This window comes from Lytechinus pictus, chromosome 17, assembly GCF_037042905.1.
Source record: "Lytechinus pictus isolate F3 Inbred chromosome 17, Lp3.0, whole genome shotgun sequence".
In the NCBI taxonomy this organism is placed as follows: domain Eukaryota; kingdom Metazoa; phylum Echinodermata; class Echinoidea; order Temnopleuroida; family Toxopneustidae; genus Lytechinus; species Lytechinus pictus.
This window is the reverse complement of record NC_087261.1, coordinates 1,784,449-1,809,427: the sequence shown is the minus strand read 5'-3', so window position 1 is coordinate 1,809,427 and position 24,979 is coordinate 1,784,449. Positions and strand designations below refer to the sequence as shown.

Sequence of the window (24,979 nt, the reverse complement as noted above, 5' to 3'; positions counted from 1 at the left end):
CACTCAATCTCTTTGTTTTTCACTTCTCAATTCACCAACAGTCTTTTTCATGACTAAGACGGTGAACAGTAAACCTCCTCTATTTCAGCTTCACCAACATGCAAACCATACAAAGTTCATAGAAAACTTTTATAAAGCTCATAGATTATTATGAATATTATGTACTATATAAGGACCATATTATTATCACAATAAGATCTACCTATCATGCATTTGCACAAAAAGGAAGATTGATGAATGATGACACACATTTTGGTCAAACCAATAGGACAAGCATCTTTAAACATCAGAGAGTCATGAGCCTATTTTCAAATTAAAATACCTCATAATAATACATATGGTGTGTCAAGTCCACTCTGCAGAGCGCTCAAGGTGCAATGGAAGAAGAACGTATGGTGAAAAATTAAAGAGAGACTTGAGGGAAAGTAAGAGTAGGAAGCATGGAATAGGTAACTGGTAAATGTGTCAAAAGAAGTGCAGTCTTGAAAAAAAATAAGAGGGAGATCATTTCAGAGAGAGGATGTGCAAAAGCCTGTATCTCCCAGTGGCTTTGTAGATTTGTGAATAAAAACTTTAAAGAGATGGATTTACATACCTTGGAATGGGGATGTATTTGAGAGTTAGTGAAGACATGTCAGCTATTTCCAGGAATTCACCGGACACAGGAACTTTCTCTGCATGGTACAATGGAGATAAGAAATGCAAAGTTAGAATATTAAATGAAAAATGATTTTTAGGACACTTTGATATACTCTGCTTTCAAATTTGAGAGAAGAACCCTGTGTACCTCAGTAGATCTGAACGCTCACAGGAGATCACCTCCCCTTGCCCGGCTAATCTGACAAGGTCAGGGACAGAATTCAAAGACATTAAAAAAAAAAGAAAATAGAAGGTTTGTTGTTGCTAGAAACTCATGTTCAATTTTAAACCAAGTTTAGGCCCGAAATCTAGCATAACAAGGAATTGCAAGAAAGTTGCGACGCAAGTGAAAACAAATTAACTACAAATTTGTGTTTAATCAAAGGACCTATGCTAGATTTTTTTAGACTTATACTTTGGAATTGAATGTTTGCTTCTTACAACGACCCATGATGTCTGAAAACTATAAGGAGTGCCTGAACAAGGGTAAGGAATAATACACCCTGTTCTCATCACCATCTCTTGAAAGGGTTTCCAAAGCCACTTCCCGTAATGCGATCTTGTTGCAATTGGGATGATTTTAGTAGGGTCACATGTTTCCCATTAGATATGAAACCACAGCGTATGCATTCTACACACAGTTTGTATTGAGAAGCAGGCCCAACATGATACTTCTTTGTGAAAAATTGCTTCCTGAAGAATGGCCGTATCCTCACCTATGCTTAAATTAAACCAATTTAACGAAGCAAAGCTGTCTTGAAAATAGCGAGATGGTTCCAATCTGGTTTGGCCGGCCACGTAAGATCGTTTAGAGTACTGGTATTCCCATTACATGTTAAACTGGCAAGTAGTTGAGAATGGGGTCTTAAATCTCTTACCATCTGGGAAGACTTCCTTCGGAACCTGTTTGCTGTTGAGGACCCTGACGACCTGAGCAGAGTCTGGGAGTACCACAGGGCTACCGGTGGGGGCTGTTGTACCAGTCTTCTTCATGAGAGATGCTAGGGGGTCACGTCCTGAAGGCTGGGCTGAAGGTGGGGCAGGACGTGGTGCACTGTACACATCTACAGAAGACTGGCAAAATGAAAAAAATACATTTCATACAGTTGTAAGCTGTCTAAAGAGTTATTATTTTCAGCATTTACAATACATGTACAATACATAGAAAAATATGCCAAAACATTTGGAAAGGTACTATATCATAACTTCAAATTGACATTGCTTATATCTAGTTCCACTGTCACGTTTTGCGCCTAAATTAAGACCGTGGTCTTAATCATGGAGTAACCATAGTGATCGTGCCAGATCTCATCAGATCTTGATGTCAGTTGCAGCAATCGTTTTGTCTGAAGAAAAACTTTGAACGGCTCAAAAAATTTTGGCGATCAGCTACAAAAGGCCAATCGTAACAGATAGCATACATGTGGGAATGAGGTATTAGAGATTATATGACTGCTTCAAATAAAAGATATGTTTTAGGAACACTCTAAAAACAAACAAAAAACAGACGCTCACCTGCAAATCGGGAAAGCCGACAGCTACAGAGCCATAGCTGTTAGGATCAGCCATAAGTCTGTTTGGTGCATCCATATTCTCACCAATGACGGAACTCAGATCGTCTTTAGACAAACCTTTATGTGATACCGCAAGAGGTAGGCTGCCTGATGACACAGAGCTTTCGCTGTCTGCAACTATGAAAAAAGAATAGAATACTTTGTTGTTGTAAACCACATCTCACGTTTTCATCAAAGTTAAGGTGACTTAATACTGAAAAATAGTAGAATACATACCCGTGTCACCTGGGCTGGCATCAAAGATGGCATGTAGCTGACTGACTGGTGCATCATGGGAAGGACGGGTCATTAAGTATTTCCTATATCACAGCATAAAATAGAAAATTATATTGGTGGATTGATTGTCCATATTGGATATTCATATTGTTTGGAGTCACTAAAGACATTATAAAAACATACATAATCAACATAAATACAAAAATATAAAACATACTGAATAATCATATCAATAGGTAAAAGAAAGTAGTTGCAGCAAAAAATCATTTTATCAGAAAGTGTTTTAAGTCAAGGTTAATTGTCACCATATTATCATATATCCAGATCTGGTACATTAATGTAAACTTGTCTTTTTAAAATCATGAAATCTTAGCTCAAAGCCAATAATCCTCATGATCACTTACACAGAAAAGCATATGTGGGACAGTGTATAAATATTGCTTGGAAAAGTACCCGACATTTGATGGAATTCTGTGCTGATTTCACTCATTTCTCATCAATTACACATTTTCTTCCAAAGCAATTTGGCACATATTTTTTCATTTATACATACAATTTCTTGAGCGGTAATTTTATTGGATTCTGTTTGAACTCATTTAGAGATCGTTACAACTGGTATTTATCTTTTAAAAAAGTATACCAACCTGTCTGTCTTGGCTTCTACCAGTAGCCAAGCATCAGGAGAGGCAAGCTTGAGAGACTTGATGTTCATTGGGAGATTAACTGTATATGCTTCGCCATTCAACACATCCATCCATTCAACTTTGGATCTATCAAACAAGAGAGAGAGAGAGAGAGTGAAAAAAAACAATCATTCATTCAACTTAAAATTCCATTCAGTTTTATCAAACATACCCAACAAAAATACTGAAGAATAACAGCATGGGATTACAATTTCATATTACCGGTAATTTAACAATTGGTGCAGAATCCACAAGATTAATAATTCATATACAATACTAAAAAAAAGCAATATCATCAAAGATCAAACTTATTGTAATTAGAATAATGACCAAGACCACTATTGTTGTAACTGTTCCCATTTAATTTCCAATGAAATAACTTATTACATATTGCTTCATATGCTTCAATAGATTTAATTAAACATTGAAACATAGAACACTCATCTTTGATCCCCTCTCTTGCCTTTTCTTCCTCTTTGTCATAAACATCATTCTGCTCATCTTGATCTTCTCTTTCGTAATGTAAATGTTTTTCAACGTCAACTTAATTGGGAGGACTGGTTTTCTTCTCCCTAGATTATGACATCATATGCATAAGGCCTATCTAAAGGCCACCACACACCTTACAACCCAACTGATTGGCGACTGAGTGAGGTGAAATGTGACGTCACAGCACTTGTCAGCTTGAGAGACGCTGACCGGTCAGAGACAAGTCGCAAGGAAAATCATAAAGACATGTCGAATCCTTACAACTGCATCGCAAGCTCAATCCAACTTCCAGCCAATCAGACAGCAGAGTCACACTTAAATACGGACGCGGACATGACATGCAAGGTGCATACACAGTACTAAGCATCATTATCTCTGTTGCTATGGCAAAAAGTGCATGCGTGAGTCGCAGACTAGCATAGTTGGATCGCAAGGTGTGCGATGTCGAGGCCTATGACTACCTTGCGATTCATCTCCCTTCACTCAGTTGCAGACCAATCGTAAACCAGTCTGGTTGTAAGGTGTGCGGTGGTGTTAAGGCGACCGCACACCTTACGACTGGTCTGCGACCCGATTTCAGGTTATAATGTAGTAGAATTTGATGCTAATATTGAGACTAGGAATATCTTACTGTGTAATGTTCTAAATCATCGTACAAATACCTATGATCAAATTTGTGACTATGCTATCATCCTTCTTAGAATAAAAGCGAATTTAATATCTAGTCGTAATGACGTCATAGTAGTCTTACGATTGGCTACGATTTGAAACTAATTTGGACTTTACTCCACAATAAGGGCTTGCAATCTTTCAAAATGGTTATAATATTATTATTTCAATTAATTTTAACCTCAAATAAAATGATATGTTCCATTCATATCTTCAGAAAATGAGCAAAATGCGATTTGTTCCAAAATCGGATCGCAAACAGTCGTAAGGTGTGCGGTGGCCTTTAAGGAACAAAGTCACGACTCACCCTCCATCAACATAGAAGACCAGCCAGTTCTCATGGGCAAACTCGGAGCACATCTTGTATTGGTCCTGCTGGTTGCCGCTGGTTACGGTACGTCTGATGTTGGTAACAGTCTCCTCCAGGAGCCCTGAGGTGTAGAGTCTCCAGACGGAGCCATTGGACGGGTCAATGAGGAGACTGGTGTGGGACTATCAAGGAATAGAGAGAAGAATCTTGCACTATCATTGATACATTAGGTTTTGTATTTCAGATCTGTTCAAGGGCCCTTTCTTACATTAAAAAGTTGTATACAGTACCCTTATTGAATACCTTGAAGCCCCAAAGTCCTATAAAATGTGAAATCCAGATGATTAGACATGGGCATTTGCTCAAAATAAATAGATTTAGATCTACAGTATAGGCCCAGGACAGGCCCAATGATACATCCTTTCAAAGAAGAATCATGATCATGTCTGTACCTGGTTATTCTGTGAATACCCCACCTTGATTCAAACTTGAAAGAGGCACAAGGGGACAAACTGAGTTTGTACATTGGTGCTCACAAAATGAGCCACACCAGAAAAAGAATATATTTAAAGTGTTTGAGTTCAGCCAAATTTTAGTTATTTAATTGAAAAGTCAGGTGATACAATATAACATTCAATAAAGTATGTTTCTCTGGGCTTGCCAAACATTGTAGTGTTGTCTACATTCAACACTCAGCATGAAGGAGTTCACAAACTTTTGAGCACAACCGTAATCACAGCATTTCGTCGCCTTCCCGCACAAAGGCCGTTAGCGCGCACTACGTGTCACCTTCCCGCGAAAGGGCCGTTAGCGCGGACTGCGCGTCACCTTCCCGCACAAAAGCCGATAGCGCGTACTGTTCACTGCACGAAAACAGCCCTTCTGGGGGAAGGCGACGTGCAGCGTGTGCTAACGGCCTTTGTGCAAGAGGGCCACGCACAGTGCGCGCTAACGGCCTTTGTGCGGGAAGGAGACAATTTTCTACCATGTACAGGACTGTAGAATATGAAATCAGCAAACTCTATTAAAAAAGCCTGTTTGTTTTCAAGCATTTATACCAACTGGTCAAGCAGTGCATTGTTAATGTCTTTGTCCTAGTGCAATAAAAAAGATCAGCTGACATTTATCTCAATGGGTCTATGGCTCTCTTGAACTGTTCACTGACATATCCCAACTCATTGGAGTTAAACATACCTTTGGATCATTGAGAACGACCTGTCCCTGGAGTGGACCACCTAGGGCTGCAAGCTGGGCTGGTCTGTAGCCTAGATAGGGGAATACATCGTACAGGTCCAGGAACTGAATAGACTGACCCAAGGGTTTCATGCTATACAGACTGATTGGGTTCCCGACACAGACATGGACCATCTCGGATGACTTCTCTATAGATACACAAGAATTATTACATGTCATTTGAATTAAAGAAAAAACAAATCAGTATTTCCAATATCATTAAACAAGGATTCCGGTCAATTTCACTCGCGCGGCTAGGGTTCAAAAGAAGCCAGACCACATGTGTTCTATGAAATAAAGCCTTAAAATGCCTGAAAAGACAAGTTGTCAGGGCCTGAAATCAGGCAAAAGCCTATAGACATTCATCTCTGATTAAAAAGAACATAAGAGTAAAATTAGGAAAACAAAGAAAAAATAAAAATATATGACTAGAACATCAGCAATACAAACATGAGATAAAATAAGAGTTGGTGCATATCTATGCCAATAATAAAGCAAATGTATGGAAATGGGGCATGCACTAAAAAGCCATGAGAAGTCTTGTTCAAAAGCACATACCCAACAAAAATGGTTCTTTATTGATTTCTCATAAAACTGAATAGATTCTCAAATGTGCTCATGATAATAAATTATGCCCCTATCATTGCCAGATCAGTAATACACACCTACATGTAGCATGTTAAAATGTTAAAGGAGAATGAAACTCTTGGAGCAAGTTAGCTTTTGTGAAAGCAGAAAAATCAAAGAATAAGATCAACAAAAGTTTGAGTAAAATAGGACTAGCAATAGAAGAGTTATGAGCTTTTGAATGTCAAGATCACTAATGCTATGGAGATCCTCCCATTGGCAATGCGACCAAGATCTATGATGTCACTGATGAACAACTCTCCCCTTTTGGACACTGAAAATATACCCCAAAACATCTCTTTTTGCTCATTCTAATCATATGACAAACGATTCATCAATGATATAATGTTGTGAAACCTCTGTACTTGTCCTCTCATAAAGAGAACACCTCACCTTGTGATAGACTCTATAAAAGTGAGAATATAAGTGAAATAAGTACTTAAGTAATGAGGGAGTTGTACGTGTGTGACATCACAGATCTTGGTCGCATTGCCAATGGGAGGATCTACATGGCATTAGTGATCTCAATATTCAAATGCTTATAACTTTATTATTATTCATTCAATCTTCCTCAAACTTTCAACAATATGTTTCTTTGATTTTTCTCTTTGATATGGATTCAGCTGGTTTCAAGGGTTTCATTCTCCTTTAATAACGACTCCTAGGTTACATGAGGCAAGCTTAAGGATGATCCTTGAAATGGTTTGAAGTCATCACAGGAGAAAGTTTTTCAGGGGGGCGTTTCATGAAAGGACTTGTCAGACGTTTTATCCGACAAGTCCCATTTTATCCGACAGTTACCATAGGAACAGTGCCTCTCTGCCAATCAAAATCATGGAAAGATGTCAGATCTGACAACTTGTCGGATGAAAATATTGATGAAATGCTCCCCAGATATAACAACTCTTGTGACCTTTGACCTCCAAGTCCAATCAGATGCAATATTGTCCCTTAAATATGAACCAAGTTTGTAATTGATCTGTCAAGTGGTTCTTCGGTTTTCTTGAGAATGAAGTATTTGAATAATAATGCACCCTGTGAACTTTGACCTTTGACTTTGATATCCCCCAAACTAATGATGTAAGAAGATGAAAAACAATAAAATTGTTAGTCTAGTTTCTTACTAACATTCGTTGATACATCCAAAGAGGTCAGAAAATACAACCATCACAAGAAAAATGTCAATTACAGATACCATGACATGACATACCTTTAGTAACAGCAACATCGGTCGGTATGTTCATCTCATTCATTGGTAGTTGCCATGATGCCATCTGTTCGTTGAAGCTCGAAGCTCGGGAATCTACTCGATCTAGCTTATGCTCCCTAACCTGGATATGTGCTGGCCCCTGAAAGTACAATCAGAATAAATTTTGACTAAAATTGATAGGAATAGAGAATTGAAGATAAACATAAATAAACAATTAATACTACACATCCTAATCTCAATTGGAAAAGAGGCATGCACTTTTTGGAGGATTTTTTAAGTCACCCAAAATTAGTTGTGAGTAAATGATTTATAGATGGAACTTATTTGAAATTAGCATAGGTTTGGATACGTAAAAAGCAAGATGATAAATTTTCAACAAATGTTATCAGTCTTAACTTAAAGTTTAACCCCCAGTTTGGTTACCCCTTATATCCAGGGCAGATCCTGGATTTAACAAGGGGAGGGGGGGGGGGGTGAATTTTCAGACAAAAAAGGACGGTTGAGAACCATATTGTCAGTGTATTGTTTTAAACCTCCTGATGTAAAGAGTAAAGGCTACGCCAATTTAAGTGCTAGCCCTTGTTTAACAACAAAGTAAGATTTCTCTACAGGAATTACTGTACATAAGAGACTGTTTTCAGACCACATGAAGTTCCCATCATCAATATAATATAGATATTACTGCTTTTTCTGAACGTTCCTCAAATGTTAAATTTGGGATAAAAGGTTTTAAAAGCAAACTGATGATAATTGAGATGGAGAGTAGGATATTACCTTGACTCTGAGCTTCTTTTCTTCCACAGGACACATCATCTTCCTCTTGCTTGCACCTCTATCACCAAACAACCATCGTCCAGACAGGCTTGCTGGTGGCAAGGAAAACCTGTAAACCATGGAAATAGAAATTTACTAATTTATTTATGGGCAATTCCATAAAACTATTCAACCATTTTGTACGTCCGACCCCATTCTTCTCAATTCTTACTTCACTTCATAAACTGACCAAGTCATGGTCCTTTGAGAACATTACAGACTGTCAAAAGAACAAGAAATCAGAGATAGAAGATTTCATGAAGGCGTCACATAGGCTACACTGTACATGGGGTCAGACATACATATTTTATGGAATTGCCCTTATTACTTAATGTTTATTTGGTTGGGTCATCATTAGAAGAACAACTAAAGAGGAAACTTTAACAAACATATAAAATAGAATCTAGATCATACAGGTTAACTTGCATAAGTTGACCTCGGATAAGCTGAATAATCACAGAGGTCAAAGCAAGTTTAAACCCGGGGACAAATTGAAGAAAGAGATGCGATCACGCAACTCCAAAAATCAAACAGAACTTGATTTTCAACCAATGAAATGCCCGCATTAGAGAAATGCTCTTGAGTTTTTAAGTTTTCCTTGGACTGGATTGCTTGAGAGGTAAGGTAATTATAAAACAAGACTTGTTGTTTCTCTAGTTGCTTGTTTAAGTGCAATGATGCTTTCATAGCAATCAGGCAAAAACAGCAGCACAAACTTGATCAGGCATGGACAAATAGGAAATTCATTCATATGATAATAATAATATAGGATTTGTATAGCGCACGTATCCACCTTGCGAGGTGCTCAAGGTCTCCTATATTACCCCGGCTAAGCTAGTCTACCGATTCTGGTGCGCACAGCTTTTTGAGAAATTACTTCCTGCCGGTACCCATTTACCTCACCTGGGTCGAGTGCAGCAGTGTGGATAAATTTCTTGCTAAAGGAAAACACGCCATGGCTAGGATTCGAACCCACGATCCTCTGTTTGAAAGGTGAGAGTCAGAACCACTAGGGCAATTCCATAAAATAATCAACCATTTTGTACGTCCGACCCCCATTTTTCTCAAGATTTCCTTCACTTCATAAACTGACCAAGTCATGGTCATTTGATAGCATTACAGACTGTCAAAAGAACAAGCAATCAGAGACAGAAAATTTCATGATGGTCCCACATATAGGGGGTCGGACGTACATATTTGATGGAATTGCCCACTAGACCACGACACGCCCACGCAGACAGAAGAAGGTGGGGCATGTTATTCAGCATAAGAACAGGGTTATCAGTCATGTGTAAAGTCAAGATTTATTTATGAACAGCTTTACGAAACACCCACAAAGATTTCATTCCTTTACAAAAGATAATACTCAGCTCTCGCACTTTATCCTACATGTATTCTCTTGTAAACCTGACAGTCCTTGTGAATTGAACTATATGAAACAGTCATTCTCCTCCTCTCTCTCTCCATGCATTGATCCGTATAATTTCTCTCCCCCTTTCTCTATTTTATTTGATTTGTAGCTCATTGTCGATCTTTACACATGTCATTCACAGTTGCTTCACTATTTCAGTCTTTTTCTCACTTTAGGATATATAATATTTAAATTTAAAAAACAATTTATTCATAACTGCTAATGTTTCTCTATGTCTTTATGTTTGCCAATTATAAAGAGGTGAAAATAAATTGAATTGTAAAGCAAGGCAATGAAATGAATTGAGCTGATTTGATTCTCTGAAATTGGCTTTTGTTCTGAAGTACAGCCAGATAGTAACAAAAAAAAATACATTTCACTCAGAAAAATGTTGAAAAAGTGTAATTTTATTAATTTGACAACTTTCTTGACATTATCTCGAAACATAGGCAGTTATGAAAATCAAAGTGGTATATACAATACTCTTTCAAGAATATAAAAAATTACATCTATATTGGTCTATCTGTCTATCTCACAATATGTCACAATATTTTTTCGTTCCATAATTCCACTATTATTAAATTCATTCATAATCCTTTTACATTTCTTACTGAAGAAAAATACAGCACATCATAGTACAAATTTCCTCACAAGAGTACAGACAAAAGTCATGAATTTTTTTGCTCATAATGTAATGCTGTTATAAAGCTAAATACAATGAGCGTATCTTTAAAAAGATCCGATATCAATTGTTCTAACAAAACCATAGAATATTCTTGCCCCATCTAATATCAACCTGTTCAATATTTATCCACGAACAAGGCCATCTTGAGGGTACAACTTGTTGTGTCGGTGCAAAAATGCCCTTAACACCACACTTTCGCGCATCACAAGTGTGCAAAAAAAACAAAAAACCGTAAACGTGTATCAGCATGCATAAGGACACATTGCATTTGGGCAATTTTGCACCGATGCAGTCAGTGCAGGTAAATGTTTTGCTAGGGGCGTTCTTGCACTGACACAACAAACTCTAAAACACCTCATCATGTCAAAATTTCTATTGTACATAATACATAATTTATGAATATACATTAGCATGAATTTTGTGCTTACAAAATATAATAATCATACAAGATAGGCTACAATATGTCCTGAGATTAAAAAAACAACCCTGTCAGAGACAAAGGTACAGACAGAATAATCAATTATACTTTATAAAATGCACTGATTGAAACTGAAATGACAACTGATTAAAAGGAATATTACACACGTCCATATAGTTGACTAATGCATGCACACGTCAAATGACGTTTGCTACCTCATTGCACAAGATACAGACAATAAACAGTTAAAATATTTTTTCTTTGGCAACATATGATGAAATACCATCACCATCCTGCACATGTACATGTTGCCTATCAATCATATAACACATGGTAGAGCTTTGGGAGGGTGGGGGCAAAGGCACCAAAATTATGGGAAAAGTCCTTCCTACATATATGATAGATTAATGATTTTGACAGATTCATATGGTGATCCACAGCATTTATATTGCGCCATATTTCTGTTAAAATCATTCATAGGCGCAGGCTCATCCAACAAGTTAATTATCTGCTGAAATAAGTGATTTTTGACGGACGGTTTGAATAGTTCTATGCTGATATCTGTGTTAAAATCCTACATTTATAAGAAGTACCAGCTTTCAATTCCATATTCCCCCTTCGACACACATACATACAATTTATATTGCATAGCTCCTAAGAAATGAATATTTAGTACTACATTTATGCAGCATTCATGTATTTCAGGGGCCCGTCTTACAAAGAGTTATGATTGATCCAATCAATCGTAACTCTATGGAAATCCATCAGTGTAATAATTTTTTCCACAGGAAATCTGTACAATGTCCTTTGTAAAAAAAGAGAAGCACACTGAATTTTCAAGAAAACAATGAATGCATGAATATACATCATATTTAGAAAATATTTTGAATAAACATGCATAATAGATGTTGACGTTGCTGGCCGTCCATAGTTGTGATTGATCAGATCAATCGCAACTCTTTGTAAGATGGGGCCCAGATAATAATCAAGCAATGTGTTCTAACTATAATTTAGAGACAAACATTCCTGAAGTCCTGAAAGGAATACAACTTTGCATAAAAAAATTGAAAAGGCCAAATGTGAAGTTATACCTCAGACCTTTACAATTAAAGATAAATTCCAGTTTTGGGGACAATCTCAAAATGACTTTTAACAGAATTTAATATAATGATCACCAAAGTGTCTGTTTGTATGAATAAAAAATATTTGCCAAAGGATTCTGGAAGAAATTGTGTAATTGCTGAGAAATAAGCAAAATAAGCGCGGATTCTGTCACTTCCGTCGGGTCTTTATTCCAGCAATAATAATACACTGTCCCACGTGTGCCTATCTGTGTTGGCGATCTTCAGTGTGATCGTTTTTTTAGCTTAGATATGAAAGAACTCGGGCAAGCAATAAGAAAGTTATAGCTGCTTTAAAATTGGGATCACTAATAGTATGTAGATTTCAAATTGGCAACCGAGTAAGTAAATTATGACAAGGGGCAAGGACAACTTTTCCATAGGCCATGTACTTTATTATCAGGGATTTGTGGTTTTCTCCTAAGTACCCATTCCCCTGGGGCAGTAATCTAAATATAACCCAGGTAGTATATTGTTTAATGTCCTCATGAAAGAAAAATGTAATTTGAAATACTTTTTTTTTGGAAAAATGACATTTTAGCCATAATATGTAGTGGAGTACATGGAAGAGTAGTCCTTGCCTTACATCACTATGACATCCCATATGTGGCCAATTTGAAGTCTCCATGAGTATAGTGTTTATCAATATTTACAACTTTTAAAAATTCATAACTTTCTAGTTGTTTGTTCAATATTGTTCAAACTTTCACATATCAACTTGTCTAATTTATCTTTTTCTTATATAAACAAGTTTTTAATTGGGTTGGATTCCCCTTTAAAAAAAATTGAACGGGCCAAATGTGAAGTTATACCTCTGACCTTTACAATTAATAGACCTTTGAATGAATCCCCTATTTTTACCAATTGAGATGTAACATTAGAGAAGAATGCTATGAAGCAAATGTCTTGTGACAAACACATTTCTCTTTTGCAGGATGATCATTTGGGCATTAGGCCAAGAAGAAGAGCACATTAGATAAAATGTCAATATTACTCAATACGGTTAATGTATCAATTGCTTCCTTAAGTCATTCCTCTCTTACAACTTTTCCTCTTCTGTATCATCTTACATAGAAGAATAACAACAATCATCACAATATTCAATGCATCATTGGTAGAGCGTCCATCTCACAACTGGGAGGTCGGGAGTTCAAAGCCTGGCCGCGTCAGACCAAAAGACGTTAAAATATGGGAGTTGCTGCTACCCTATTTGGCGTTCAACAATTAAAGAGATAGAGCCTTGTCGATCTGGTGCTGCACAGCGTCTGCCAGGCCCAGGATCAATTGGGCAAAGCAAATTTTCGGAGTATTTCATTTCATGTCTATTTCAAACAATAAAATAGGATTTTTTTCAATTTCATTCTTATCAATACAATAGTCCTTATGCATTGACGTCATCGCCATCTTAGGGTTCAGTGCCACTGCCTTGCATGCATTGGTGACCTGCAGCTGGCGCATCTCTGACAACTCCATTTACGCATATTTCTATATCCTCTGAGGGAGGGCGCTATGATGTCATATGCATAAGATCTATTACAAGAGACTGCTTACTCTTTGGCTAGTTGAACATTAGCTGTACTTGCTCCTATAGGAATGCCATGTTTGTGAAGAGTCTCAACAACCTGTTCTCTCATCTCGTTATTGTATGCATCAAAATCAAAGACGTTCTTCACCACCTGAGGGAGCCCTTCATCTGGATACCTCTGAATTAAAAAGTAAATAAGATAAAATAAAATTCTACCTATACAAAAGTGTAGTGTCTGTTTTATTAATTTCAAAAAAAAAAAATGGTAACAAATTTGAATCCACTTTCTTGATATTTTTGTTTATATTCAGGCCATTCAAACACCAATTACATAAATGTAAACATTGCAAATGTAAATCAGAAGGTTGTATACAAAGATTCCACCTTGAATTTGTTGACCCTTTCTGTACTTAAAGATCCAGACCGGACCCGAAAATGAAATTGATAAATTATATACCAATCGAAAGCTTATAAGCTACTAAATACACCAAGGTATGCTTTATGCATTTTCACCGCTTCCCAGCTGAGTATTTTGCTTAAGAATATTCAAATTATCGGGTTTCGAACCCCGCTTAGAAAATAGGCTTTATTGTGCTTTTCACCTGCCTCGAGACCGTGACGTCACGTTGTGTAAGAAGCGTCGTGATTCCATAGGTTTGTACACAGAAAAACTGGGTGATTTTTTTGCTTTCCAGATAACGCATTTCATTCTCTTCACTTCTATCACAGAGGGATATCACATATATTTTTACCCACAAGCTTGAATTTATGAAATCTGCAGTTTTGAACTAGTTATTGCCATATTTTATTTCCTGCTTATTTGGCGCAGATTTCAATTCTATCTGCATTTAGATTATGTATAACAACTTTTCCTGACATAGCAATTTAGGCCCAATAAGAGCCAAACAAAGAAATCACAAAAAAGGTAGTGAATAGTTGTAGGTTTACAACAATTTGAACAGTGAATAATTTTGAGTGCCATTTTCATCTGAAAACGAAAAAAAAAAATGGATTCATAACATGGAAATGAAAGAAAATACCCAATGCTTTTGTACACAAACCTATGGAATCACAACCCTCCTGACACAACGTGACGTCATCATTTCCAGGCGACGTGGGGGTGCTCAATCGAAGCGTACTTTGGAGGAGCAGTTTCTTTGATTTTTATTTAATATTTTTAACTATTGGAAGGAGATATATGTAATATTTTTGGTATATTCGTATTGTATGAATCATTACCTTTATTTTGATATATGATTGTTTTTACACCGGTCAGGGTCTTTAAGATATGTTTTATACCAAAGAGAGAGAGAGAGAGAAAAAAAGTATTGGGGTCCAAACATCTTAGCATATTTCGATTTTGAATTTACCTGTTTTTTTAATAAGATTTTAGATAACACCTTTCACTAACAAGTGGAATGCCTCTGGCCGTCTCACCTGCATCACGCGATTCAATATAGCAGCAGTGCTGATTTTGAAAACTACTATAACTCGCACAAGATGTTAAGTGATACTTGGTTACTCGTATTTCCACGTTTTATGAATTAGACCAATACACTTATAGAGATATGATGGCAATTCAACAAATACCCCCAACATGGCCAAAGTTCTTTGACCTTACATGACCTTTGACCTTGATCATGTGACCTGAAACTCGCACAGGATGTTCAGTGATACTTGATTACTCTTATGTCCAAGTTTTATGAACTAGACCAACACACTTTCAAATTTATGGCTGTAATTCAACAAATACCCCAATTTGGCCAAAGTTCATTGACCCTTAATGACCTTTGACCTTGATCATGTGACCTGAAACTTGCACAGGATGTTCAGTAATACTTGATTACTATTATGTCCAAGTTTCATGAATCAGATCCATAAACTTTCAAAGTTATGATGGTAATTCAACAGATACCCCCAATTCGGCCAAAGTTCATTGACCCTAAATGACCTTTGACCTTGGTCATGTGTCGTGAAACTCATGCAGGATGTTCAGTGATACTTGATTAACCTTATGTATAAGTTTCATGAACTAGGTCCATATATTTTCTAATTTATGATGACATTTCAAAAACTTAACCTTAGGTTAAGATTTTGATGTTGATTCCCCCAACATGGTCTAAGTTCATTGACCCTAAATGACCTTTGACCTTGGTCATGTGACATGAAACTCAGGCAGGATGTTCAGTAATACTTGATTAACCTTATGGCCAAGTTTCATGAACTAGGTCCATATACTTTCTAAGTTATGCTGTCATTTCAAAAACTTAACCTCAGGTTAAGATTTGGTGTTGACGCCGCCGCCGCCGTCGGAAAAGCGGCGCCTATAGTCTCACTCTGCTATGCAGGTGAGACAAAAATGTGTTCCAAGATATAATCTTCCATTTTCACTACTAATGAAATTTGAAGTTGAAAAACTTATCTTCTTAAGATTTACCAAATCTTAACATGGGCTTCAAATGGAAATAAATAACTGTTTATTTGAACTGGAATCAAATAATAAACACAATTTGTTTTCTTATTTCAACAAACCTGTAGATGTTTGACCATGTTAACCACCTCCCTGGTTGAGTAAGGATAGGCAATAAGACCCTGGTCTGCTAAGGACCTGAGCTCACTGAAGGCTAGGACTAGCTTACGTAGGATAGATTTAGGTACATCAGGACCGTAGCGCTGTAACATAGCCATCTCTGATTCTATATCAGGGTTATCTATCGCATGGCAGCTGAATATATCACCTGTATACAATGGAAGAAATACAACACCAACATAATTATATCTTGATTTAATATATCTCAATTAGATCAATTAATTGTAAATATTTATTGTTTTTATGTTACATCTTTTTGGGGCCTATAGAACAAAATAATTATTAGGCAAAAGAACAACAAGTGTTTGTATGCCATAACCCTATTGACCAATGTCATACCTGCTGACATTAATCTTTTTATTCAAATTCGTTTGACACCTTAACCCCTTCCACCCAGGAAAAGGTGCCAAGAACAAAACAGGAAAAACATTTAAAATCAGGGTTTCTTGGCACATTCTTCTGGGGAAGAAATACAACACTAACATCTCAAAACTAGAATTCCTCATAATATCAATAAATTGAAAGTATGTATTGTTTTATGGTACATCCTTGTGGGACCTCTTGAACAGAGTGATTATAAAAAAAAACAAGTGGAATGCCTCTGGCCGTCTCACCTGCATCACGCGATTCAATATAGCAGCAGTGCTGATTTTGAAAACTACTATAACTCGCACAAGATGTTCAGTGATACTTGGTTACTCTTATTTCCACGTTTTATGAACTAGACCAATACACTTATAGAGATATGATGGCAATTCAACAAATACCCCCAACGTGGCCAAAGTTCTTTGACCTTACATGACCTTTGACCTTGATCATGTGACCTGAAACTCGCACAGGATGTTCAGTGATACTTGATTACTATTATGTCCAAGTTTTATGAACTAGACCAACACACTTTCAAATTTATGGCTGTAATTCAACAAATACCCCAATTTGGCCAAAGTTCATTGACCCTAAATGACCTTTGACCTTGATCATGTGACCTGAAACTTGCACAGGATGTTCAGTAATACTTGATTACTATTATGTCCAAGTTTCATGAATCAGATCCATAAACTTTCAAAGTTATGATGGTAATTCAACAGATACCCCCATTCGGCCAAAGTTCATTGACCCTAAATGACCTTTGACCTTGGTCATGTGACGTGAAACTCATGCAGGATGTTCAGTGATACTTGATTAACCTTATGTATAAGTTTCATGAACTAGGTCCATATATTTTCTAAGTTATGATGACATTTCAAAAACTTAACCTTAGGTTAAGATTTTGATGTTGATTCCCCCAACATGGTCTAAGTTCATTGACCCTAAATGACCTTTGACCTTGGTCATGTGACATGAAACTCAGGCAGGATGTTCAGTAATACTTGATTAACCTTATGGCCAAGTTTCATGAACTAGGTCCATATACTTTCTAAGTTATGCTGTCGGAAAAGCGGCGCCTATAGTCTCACTCTGCTATGCAGGTGAGACAAAAAAACCTATGTCAAACATGCCGACATTTAGTTTTTTATTCAAATTCCTTTGACCCCTAACCCCCTCCCTCCAGAAAAATGTGCCTAGAAACCCTGATTTTAATTGTTTTGCCTACTTTGTGCATTAGCGTTGTGCTTTAACTCTTTATGAAATACTCCATGATAACTTTCTATAAAATACAGAAAACTCTATCTTACTCCAGGTCTGATTCATAAAACTTGTAATGCTAAAAATTTATCTTAACAGTTCAAAGCTACTGAAACCCTTCAATCTGATTGGCCGATAATAAGTTTGTTATAGAAATTGTGCATTTGATATCATAACAAGTCTTTATAAAACAGGACCCAGATGATGAGAATTATCAAACACCAACGATGAAAATTCACTGTACATTATTAGCGCTTTGGGGCATCTGGGAAAAGCGTGTTAAAAATATTGGGTATTATCATAATGCTATATATATTTTACCTAATGAGCCAAAGAAATCATTTCCAAGGAATGGGAATCCAGGTCTGTTTGCTAGAACCATCATACTAAAATCAGGATGAGTGATGATGATATCATCAGAGGGATGCATTCCAGATTGGGCTAAACAGAGAGAAAGAGAAAAAAAAAATACTATCATGCTTCACATATAAGAAATCATATTGATATTACAAGGAAATGATAGTATTTAAATGATAAACTAGTTTGTGGTAAAGATGAAAATAGTAAAAAACAATCTTGAATTTCCTAGACGATCCTACAAGAGGATTTACAATATACGAACATAAGTTAACAAAAGTTAAAATGCAATTATTATTTTACAAATAGAACGACCGCCCATTTACCATGACCCCTATGCCCATCAGTTCGCACTCACTTGTTACGATCGCAGGTTATTAGTTCATACTCACCGGATACGATCTGCATCCCATCAGCTAACATCATCTCTCCGCTCTCTACCAATGCTTTAAGAACACAGTTCATACTCACCCGATATGATATGCCTCCCATCAGCTAACATCATCTCCCCGCTTTCTATAAATGCTTTAAGAACACACATTACCTATTAATTCATACTCACCTGATACGATATGCCTCCCATCAGCTAACATCATCTCTCCACTCTTTACCGATGCTTTAAGAACACAGTTCATACTCACCGGATACGATACGCTTCCCATCAGCTAACATCATCTCTCAACACTCTACCAATGCTTTGAGAACACAAGTTATTAGTTCATACTCACCAGATACAATACGCCTCCCATCAGCTAACATCATCTCTCCGCTCTCTACCAATGCTTTAAGAACACATGTTACATGGGTAGGGGCCTTGTCAGCTTCATCTACGACCAGAATGTGACCATATTTGACAGCTTTTACCTGCAGATGATAAAATGTACATGTATGTAGCACTGCAAATATTGTATTTAACTTTTTTTTATATTTCTAACCGACCTAAAATTCCAATTACTGAATTCGCAACTGAATCAGAGAATTGTATTTTCAATCCTGAACAAACTGCCTATAACTCCAAATATAAATATTCGCTTCATATTGTCTAGAGTATTTATATATATTACTATTTCATGGAAGTTGTCAGAACTAACAAACATTTCTCTGACATTTGCCAATCTTGAATTGTAGACAGTGATGGTTGTCGGCTGAGAAATATTGATTAAATATATGTACTCTCAGGTTCATGTATATTGCAGAAACTCTTTCATATCCCGGAATAGCATCTAGGAGATATTGTAACAGATATCATGTCAACATGTAACAAGTTGATCCCTTACCAAAGGAGAATCCTCATACACTATAACACCATCTTGAACGTTTGGCTGAAGTGTGAGAGTCTGAACAGTTGTATCCCTGAAAGAAATAAACATCAACACACAACATATTAAAACAAGCTCTCATAGATAAACAGCACGGCCTCAAAATCATCTAAATCAACTATTCACATCTTGCATTTTTGTATCGTAACCAAAGGAATTTATAGATGAAGTTTGCCAGTGCTGCTTTATGTGCAATTCCAAAGAGAAGATCAAGAAAATTGAGACAGCTCTCCATAGTAGTATTAGGCTCACTCCCAATAGTAGTTTGCTACATCATAATGTGTCTTCCTGTGGATGTGGCACAACCCTTGACAAAAAAAAAAACCTTCACTCCCAGGTCAATAGCATAGCAGTGCAGCTTCACAAAATTCACTTTAAAAAAATCTATGTGGAGCTGCATTTACGATGAGCATTTCAAAATGCTCACTCTGCCTTTACTAAGCATAAACACACCAATGTCATTTAAGCTTAGATCAGGATATGGATGTGTACACTGCTGGACCGATTGGTATGAATGCCTAATCGTATCATCAGTGGCTGTTTTCAATCTTTGACTTGGACACCTCTAGTCATGGACTTTTCACTAATTCAAATGGGAGATGGTTCCAAGCCAAAGGGGTTCTCACAAAAAATTGATTGTTTTAATTGTTGAGTGAATACAGACCTGTGTAATTGAATATACTGCCTTGGTCTGTTAAGAAGATGAAGGAATCTGTCTACTAGTTTATTCTTGCCGACACCCTGGTTACCAACCAATAAGAGATGCTCTCCTAGAGTAAAGTCTTTCAGCATGTCCTCCATTATTGATAGATGCTGCAGGAACAAATAGAACGTACGTTGGATTTCATTTTACAAGTTTTTTAAAAATGATTTTGGTTTGTTTGCTTTTATCTTTATTTCTGCATTCAAATAATATATGTGTAATACACAATATAATCCATCATATTAACAATGTAGTCATAATATATAAGGGACACAAAACAATGATATGAAGCATAAAATCTTCTTGAGAGATATATGTAATCAATGAACATAGGGGGACCGCCCTCATAAGCGGTTCATCATAAAATTGATGAAGGCCTCATAAGATAAATATTTTGTTTACATTCAAGTATTTTGTTATCATGAATATGTAAATTAAATATCTTATTGCATATTGTATGCTAAGAAGTTATTTTTTTTACCAACACCAATCACCTTAAAAATGGTGTACAAAAATATTAATGACCCCTATCCACTTCTCTGATTCACATAAACTTGGTATCCATTGATGTGAGAGACTTGTAAGAAAACAACTGTCTAATCTTGGTTGGTGGCTAATTTGTACAATATATAACAAGCAATGTACAAATACAGATTACAAAATAAGTTGGATGAATAAAAAAAAATGCAGCAATGGCTTGTCTGTATGGCATGGTTGAGATTCATAAAATACATAGAGTAGTTGTGCAGTATTCACAAATACTGTGCGGGGAGGAATTGAGCCCCTCTCATTGATTGCCTTCGAGATCGGTACGTTGTAATCCAAGATGAACTCTTCTATTAATAGTTAATTGCATACTAGTACCTGTGGATTCTCATAAAAGAGTGTATCTGGAACCATCATGCGGTTCTCTGGGTTATAGAGCGCCATCTCTGTCCTACCAATGCGCAGTACGTTATCCTTGATTTCACCTGTCAAAGCACAGTAGAAAAAGAACAGATTGCCAAGATGTCATGATCTTAATTTAAAAAAATATATATTCACCTTTGTTTCTGCAGTAACTGCATATTTTGCCAGTATACATTAAACTGATGGAACTTTGGGAAAGCGAGGGGGGGGGGAGGTACTGTTATGTATACATCACTCCTTACCATACTTTTTTTACTTTAAAAAATACTTGTTGACCCATCCTTCATGTCACTTTGGAAATGTCATAAAACTAGCAGATAGGTTCAAATAAAATGTCCAGATAAACAAAACTTAACTAACCTCTTTTAATTGCCAGCATGTAATGATATACGGTCATGTTTTTTATCATGTTTTTCCTCATTTCCTTTTGTTTATTGATAAAGAGTTTTGGTTAAAACCACTTTGTGATGTATAATAATACTAGTTCATTGATTATTGAGCCCAAAGCGATAACTGAAGAGATCTAATATAGTACATTAGAATATATACTTAAGTTCAATAGCTGCTACACTGTATAAATCTGCTATTATTATTATTATCATTGTATGAAATGGGGCCTGGAATGTCACATGATCCTATACATACATGAAGTAGCTTTCTCTATATCATCAATGCTCTGTGATTCTTTCGGAGGAGGTACTATCCCAGCATCCTCCAGTGCTTGCTCCAACGACTGTCTGGCAAGCGAGGGAAGGAATCTGAAAACGATGGTGAAATGATTTTCAAATTCAAATTCAGATTCAATTACGTTTTATTACAAAATATTCATCAAACAGTATGAAGACTAACAATGTGAGTTCACAATTGAATAACATTGAATGATGGTATGCCCATAACCATGTGTATATAATGTTTTCGTTTAGTTTTAGGTAACATCTGTACAGTATCATATTTTATTTGTTCTGTTATTTTCCATAGTTAATTATGCTTATTTCATTTCATTTTTTTTCAATATTAGTATTTATGCTCTATTCTTTGTTTATATTTGAATATGTTACCATGTTTTATATTTGTGTTTGTTCACGAAGGGCCTCAACGAAAACCAGCTTGTTGCTGATTGAGCTACCCTTCTTTTAAATATTTGAAATAAATAAATAAATAAATAAATAAATAAAAATCATTTGGAGGAGTGACTTATAAAGGCCAAGTCCACCACAACATGATGATCTACTTGAAACATAAACATCACTTACTTATCTAGTTATCCATCTATTAATTTACTTGCAAAATTGATCTATTGATTCAGTCCTTTACTCAATCAATAAAGCTTGGGCAATGATTATTAGACTACCATATGGGAGCTCAAGTATGAAAGTGGTATAATATTTCCCAAATCCTTCATGCTTTCTCTAAGGGCTCTGAATTGAAATATAATTAACCTGTACAACATTATGCATAACTATACATGTAGAATGAAGTCCAAAGCCTTCACATAAACTCGATTATACAAACTAAGAATAAAGCCCAGAATACAGAAATTAATTAGAAATTCAATAGGAAGTGTTCTACCACAGAACGTAGTCAAGGACGGCAGTTCCGAGTCACGAGGCCGCTGAAGAAAACCTTCTCCCATTGACTTTGTACACGTGACTCGGGCCAAGGCCGGCCTTGACTACATGTACATCCCTGTGTTCTATTGTACCTTGATAAACATGCTTTGTGTACAGCATCATGGAGACCTTGGTCTTGATAGTGAGCAAGACGATGAGCAATGCGGATAAGATTACGGGTCGATAGAGAAGACGCTACAGACTGCAACTGAAATGAGAAAAAATGAATAACTAGATTGTGATATTAGTGATAGTGTGCTTGACGATGAGCAATGTGATTAAGATTACGGGTCGATAGAGAAGCCACAGACTGCAACTGAAATGAAAAACAAAGAAAAAAAAACATACGAACACAAATAAAATGAAAGCAACATTAACATTGTCGATGAAGAAGAATAACAATTATTCAGAATTTTCTTTTAAATCTCTCTTTTACTCAAGAAGAGAGTCTAAAATACAGTGTCTACTTTGATATTCATGTCCTATGTACAATTCAATTATTATCTTTTTATTCCAAAATGATGTAGGTTGGATGTAAACTAGTTGGCCTTTGCTACTTACATTAGGATCAGCTGCATGCCTCAATCTATGAGTCAATTGGAGTATGGAGTCCAGGCTATCTGTAGGAGCATTAGGAACCTATTATACAGATAAAAACAAAACAGGAATGGTAATACAACTGTAGAAACATGGATCATCATGAGATTATCATCCCAGCTGGGAGTTGTGTTCATATTGAAGCATAATCCAAAAACACATTATTAACAGCTTAACACCATACCAAGACTAGAGTGGGGGGGGGGGGGGTGTTTCAGAAAGATTTAAGTCAGTTCAGTTCATTTATTCATTTCTAAAAAAGGCAATGAGTACAGATATATACATAGAAAAATACACTTCGAATAAATACATCAGTATTTAAAAAAATGTAAACACGCATAAAAAAATACTTAAAATAAATACAATGATATTCGTGTATAATTAGGCCTGTGTACAGTAATAATATGAGAAACGAAAAGGAGGACTTAAAATAAAGCCAATAGTGGCCTTGTAAATTAAAGTCTCCTAAAAATAATAAATGCTAATTTGGAGGCTACTTAGTATATACAATAATCAAAGCATATATGAGAACTTAGGTTACAAAAGTAAAGTGTGATTTCAAGTTACACTTGAACTCTCAGTTGAGTGCAGTATACAAGGCATCACTGCATTGGTAAAATTATGCTAAGAGAACGCTTACGACGGTGTATTTTTTAATCAACGAGATATATGTAGTGTGTTACATACCATGTGTGTAGTAGTAAGTAGAAAGTAGTAAAATGGTATTTATTAAAAACATAACATGGCAGCCCAAGGGCTGAATTAAAATTGATTTAATACACATTTACATGACATTTCATTAATACAATTCAATGAAATAATGATAAGAAATAACTACATCTTAAGACAAATTACATGCGCAATTTAAATCCAATAGTTGCTTGAGTCGCATAAAGAGAAAGGGTAGGAGGAAAAAGAAAGGTAGAAATGCAGGAGAGGGGATAAGAGAGAGGGAGACAGGGAGAGAGAGAGAGATTATGTATAAAAAGTTGAGCCATGAAAACTCGTGGAGAGGTGGGAAAGAGACAATTTGAAAGAGCTGGTAAGAAGAAAAAATGGGGGGAAAGATGCAAAGTGTGAGTAGGTAAGACAAGGAAAAGGAAAGGATGCTTGACAAATAAAGGATGTAATACAGTAGGAGATAGTTGAGGGACATTAAAGAAGGGAAACAATGAAGAGATTGAAAGAAAATAAAACAACTAATAACAAATAGGTAATTATTGCATTCGGCATTTAAGCATGACTCTTAGTCATACTTAAGTCTTTATGAAACACTCCTGGGGGGTGTTTCACAAAACTTAGCAGTGATGGTAGAACATTTTTCTACGATTGATTCCATTGACTAAAATGTACAATCAATCGTGAAAATCAAGCGTACGATCAATCGTTAACCTTTGTGTTACGGGACCCAGGACTCACCATTCCTTGTATAACGGTCATTTCTTCTGCCATAGTCAAAGGCTTAATATGATGATACATGAAGAGAGTGAGTAGTTCTGGGTTAAGCCACTGCTGACTACTGCTCCCAACCTGCGGGGGCTCGGCTAAGGCAATGATGCGGAATGATGGATGTATTTTCATTATAGACCTTATGGGGAAAAAAAGAGAACAATTCAACACTGAAATACTTGACAGAATTTCTTAT

At 36.3% G+C, this 24,979-nt stretch overlaps 1 protein-coding gene across 1 annotated transcript in view; it reads right to left on the bottom strand.

The window, feature by feature from the left end:
* Positions 1-24,979, bottom strand: part of LOC129280488 (von Willebrand factor A domain-containing protein 8-like) — a 53,092-nt gene that overhangs the window by 10,366 nt on the left and 17,747 nt on the right. The window contains exons 17-36 of the mRNA XM_064112501.1: positions 24,754-24,922; positions 23,299-23,376; positions 22,830-22,945; positions 21,773-21,885; positions 21,083-21,189; positions 20,180-20,328; positions 19,474-19,549; positions 18,925-19,060; positions 18,161-18,280; positions 16,156-16,361; positions 13,650-13,801; positions 8,425-8,533; positions 7,651-7,789; positions 5,775-5,962; positions 4,578-4,762; positions 3,074-3,199; positions 2,430-2,512; positions 2,155-2,330; positions 1,518-1,713; positions 596-674 (exon numbers count right to left, since the gene is read on the bottom strand). Of these exons, the coding sequence (XP_063968571.1) occupies positions 596-674; positions 1,518-1,713; positions 2,155-2,330; positions 2,430-2,512; positions 3,074-3,199; positions 4,578-4,762; positions 5,775-5,962; positions 7,651-7,789; positions 8,425-8,533; positions 13,650-13,801; positions 16,156-16,361; positions 18,161-18,280; positions 18,925-19,060; positions 19,474-19,549; positions 20,180-20,328; positions 21,083-21,189; positions 21,773-21,885; positions 22,830-22,945; positions 23,299-23,376; positions 24,754-24,922 (2,703 nt within the window). The remainder of the gene's footprint in view (positions 1-595; positions 675-1,517; positions 1,714-2,154; positions 2,331-2,429; positions 2,513-3,073; positions 3,200-4,577; positions 4,763-5,774; positions 5,963-7,650; positions 7,790-8,424; positions 8,534-13,649; positions 13,802-16,155; positions 16,362-18,160; positions 18,281-18,924; positions 19,061-19,473; positions 19,550-20,179; positions 20,329-21,082; positions 21,190-21,772; positions 21,886-22,829; positions 22,946-23,298; positions 23,377-24,753; positions 24,923-24,979) is intronic.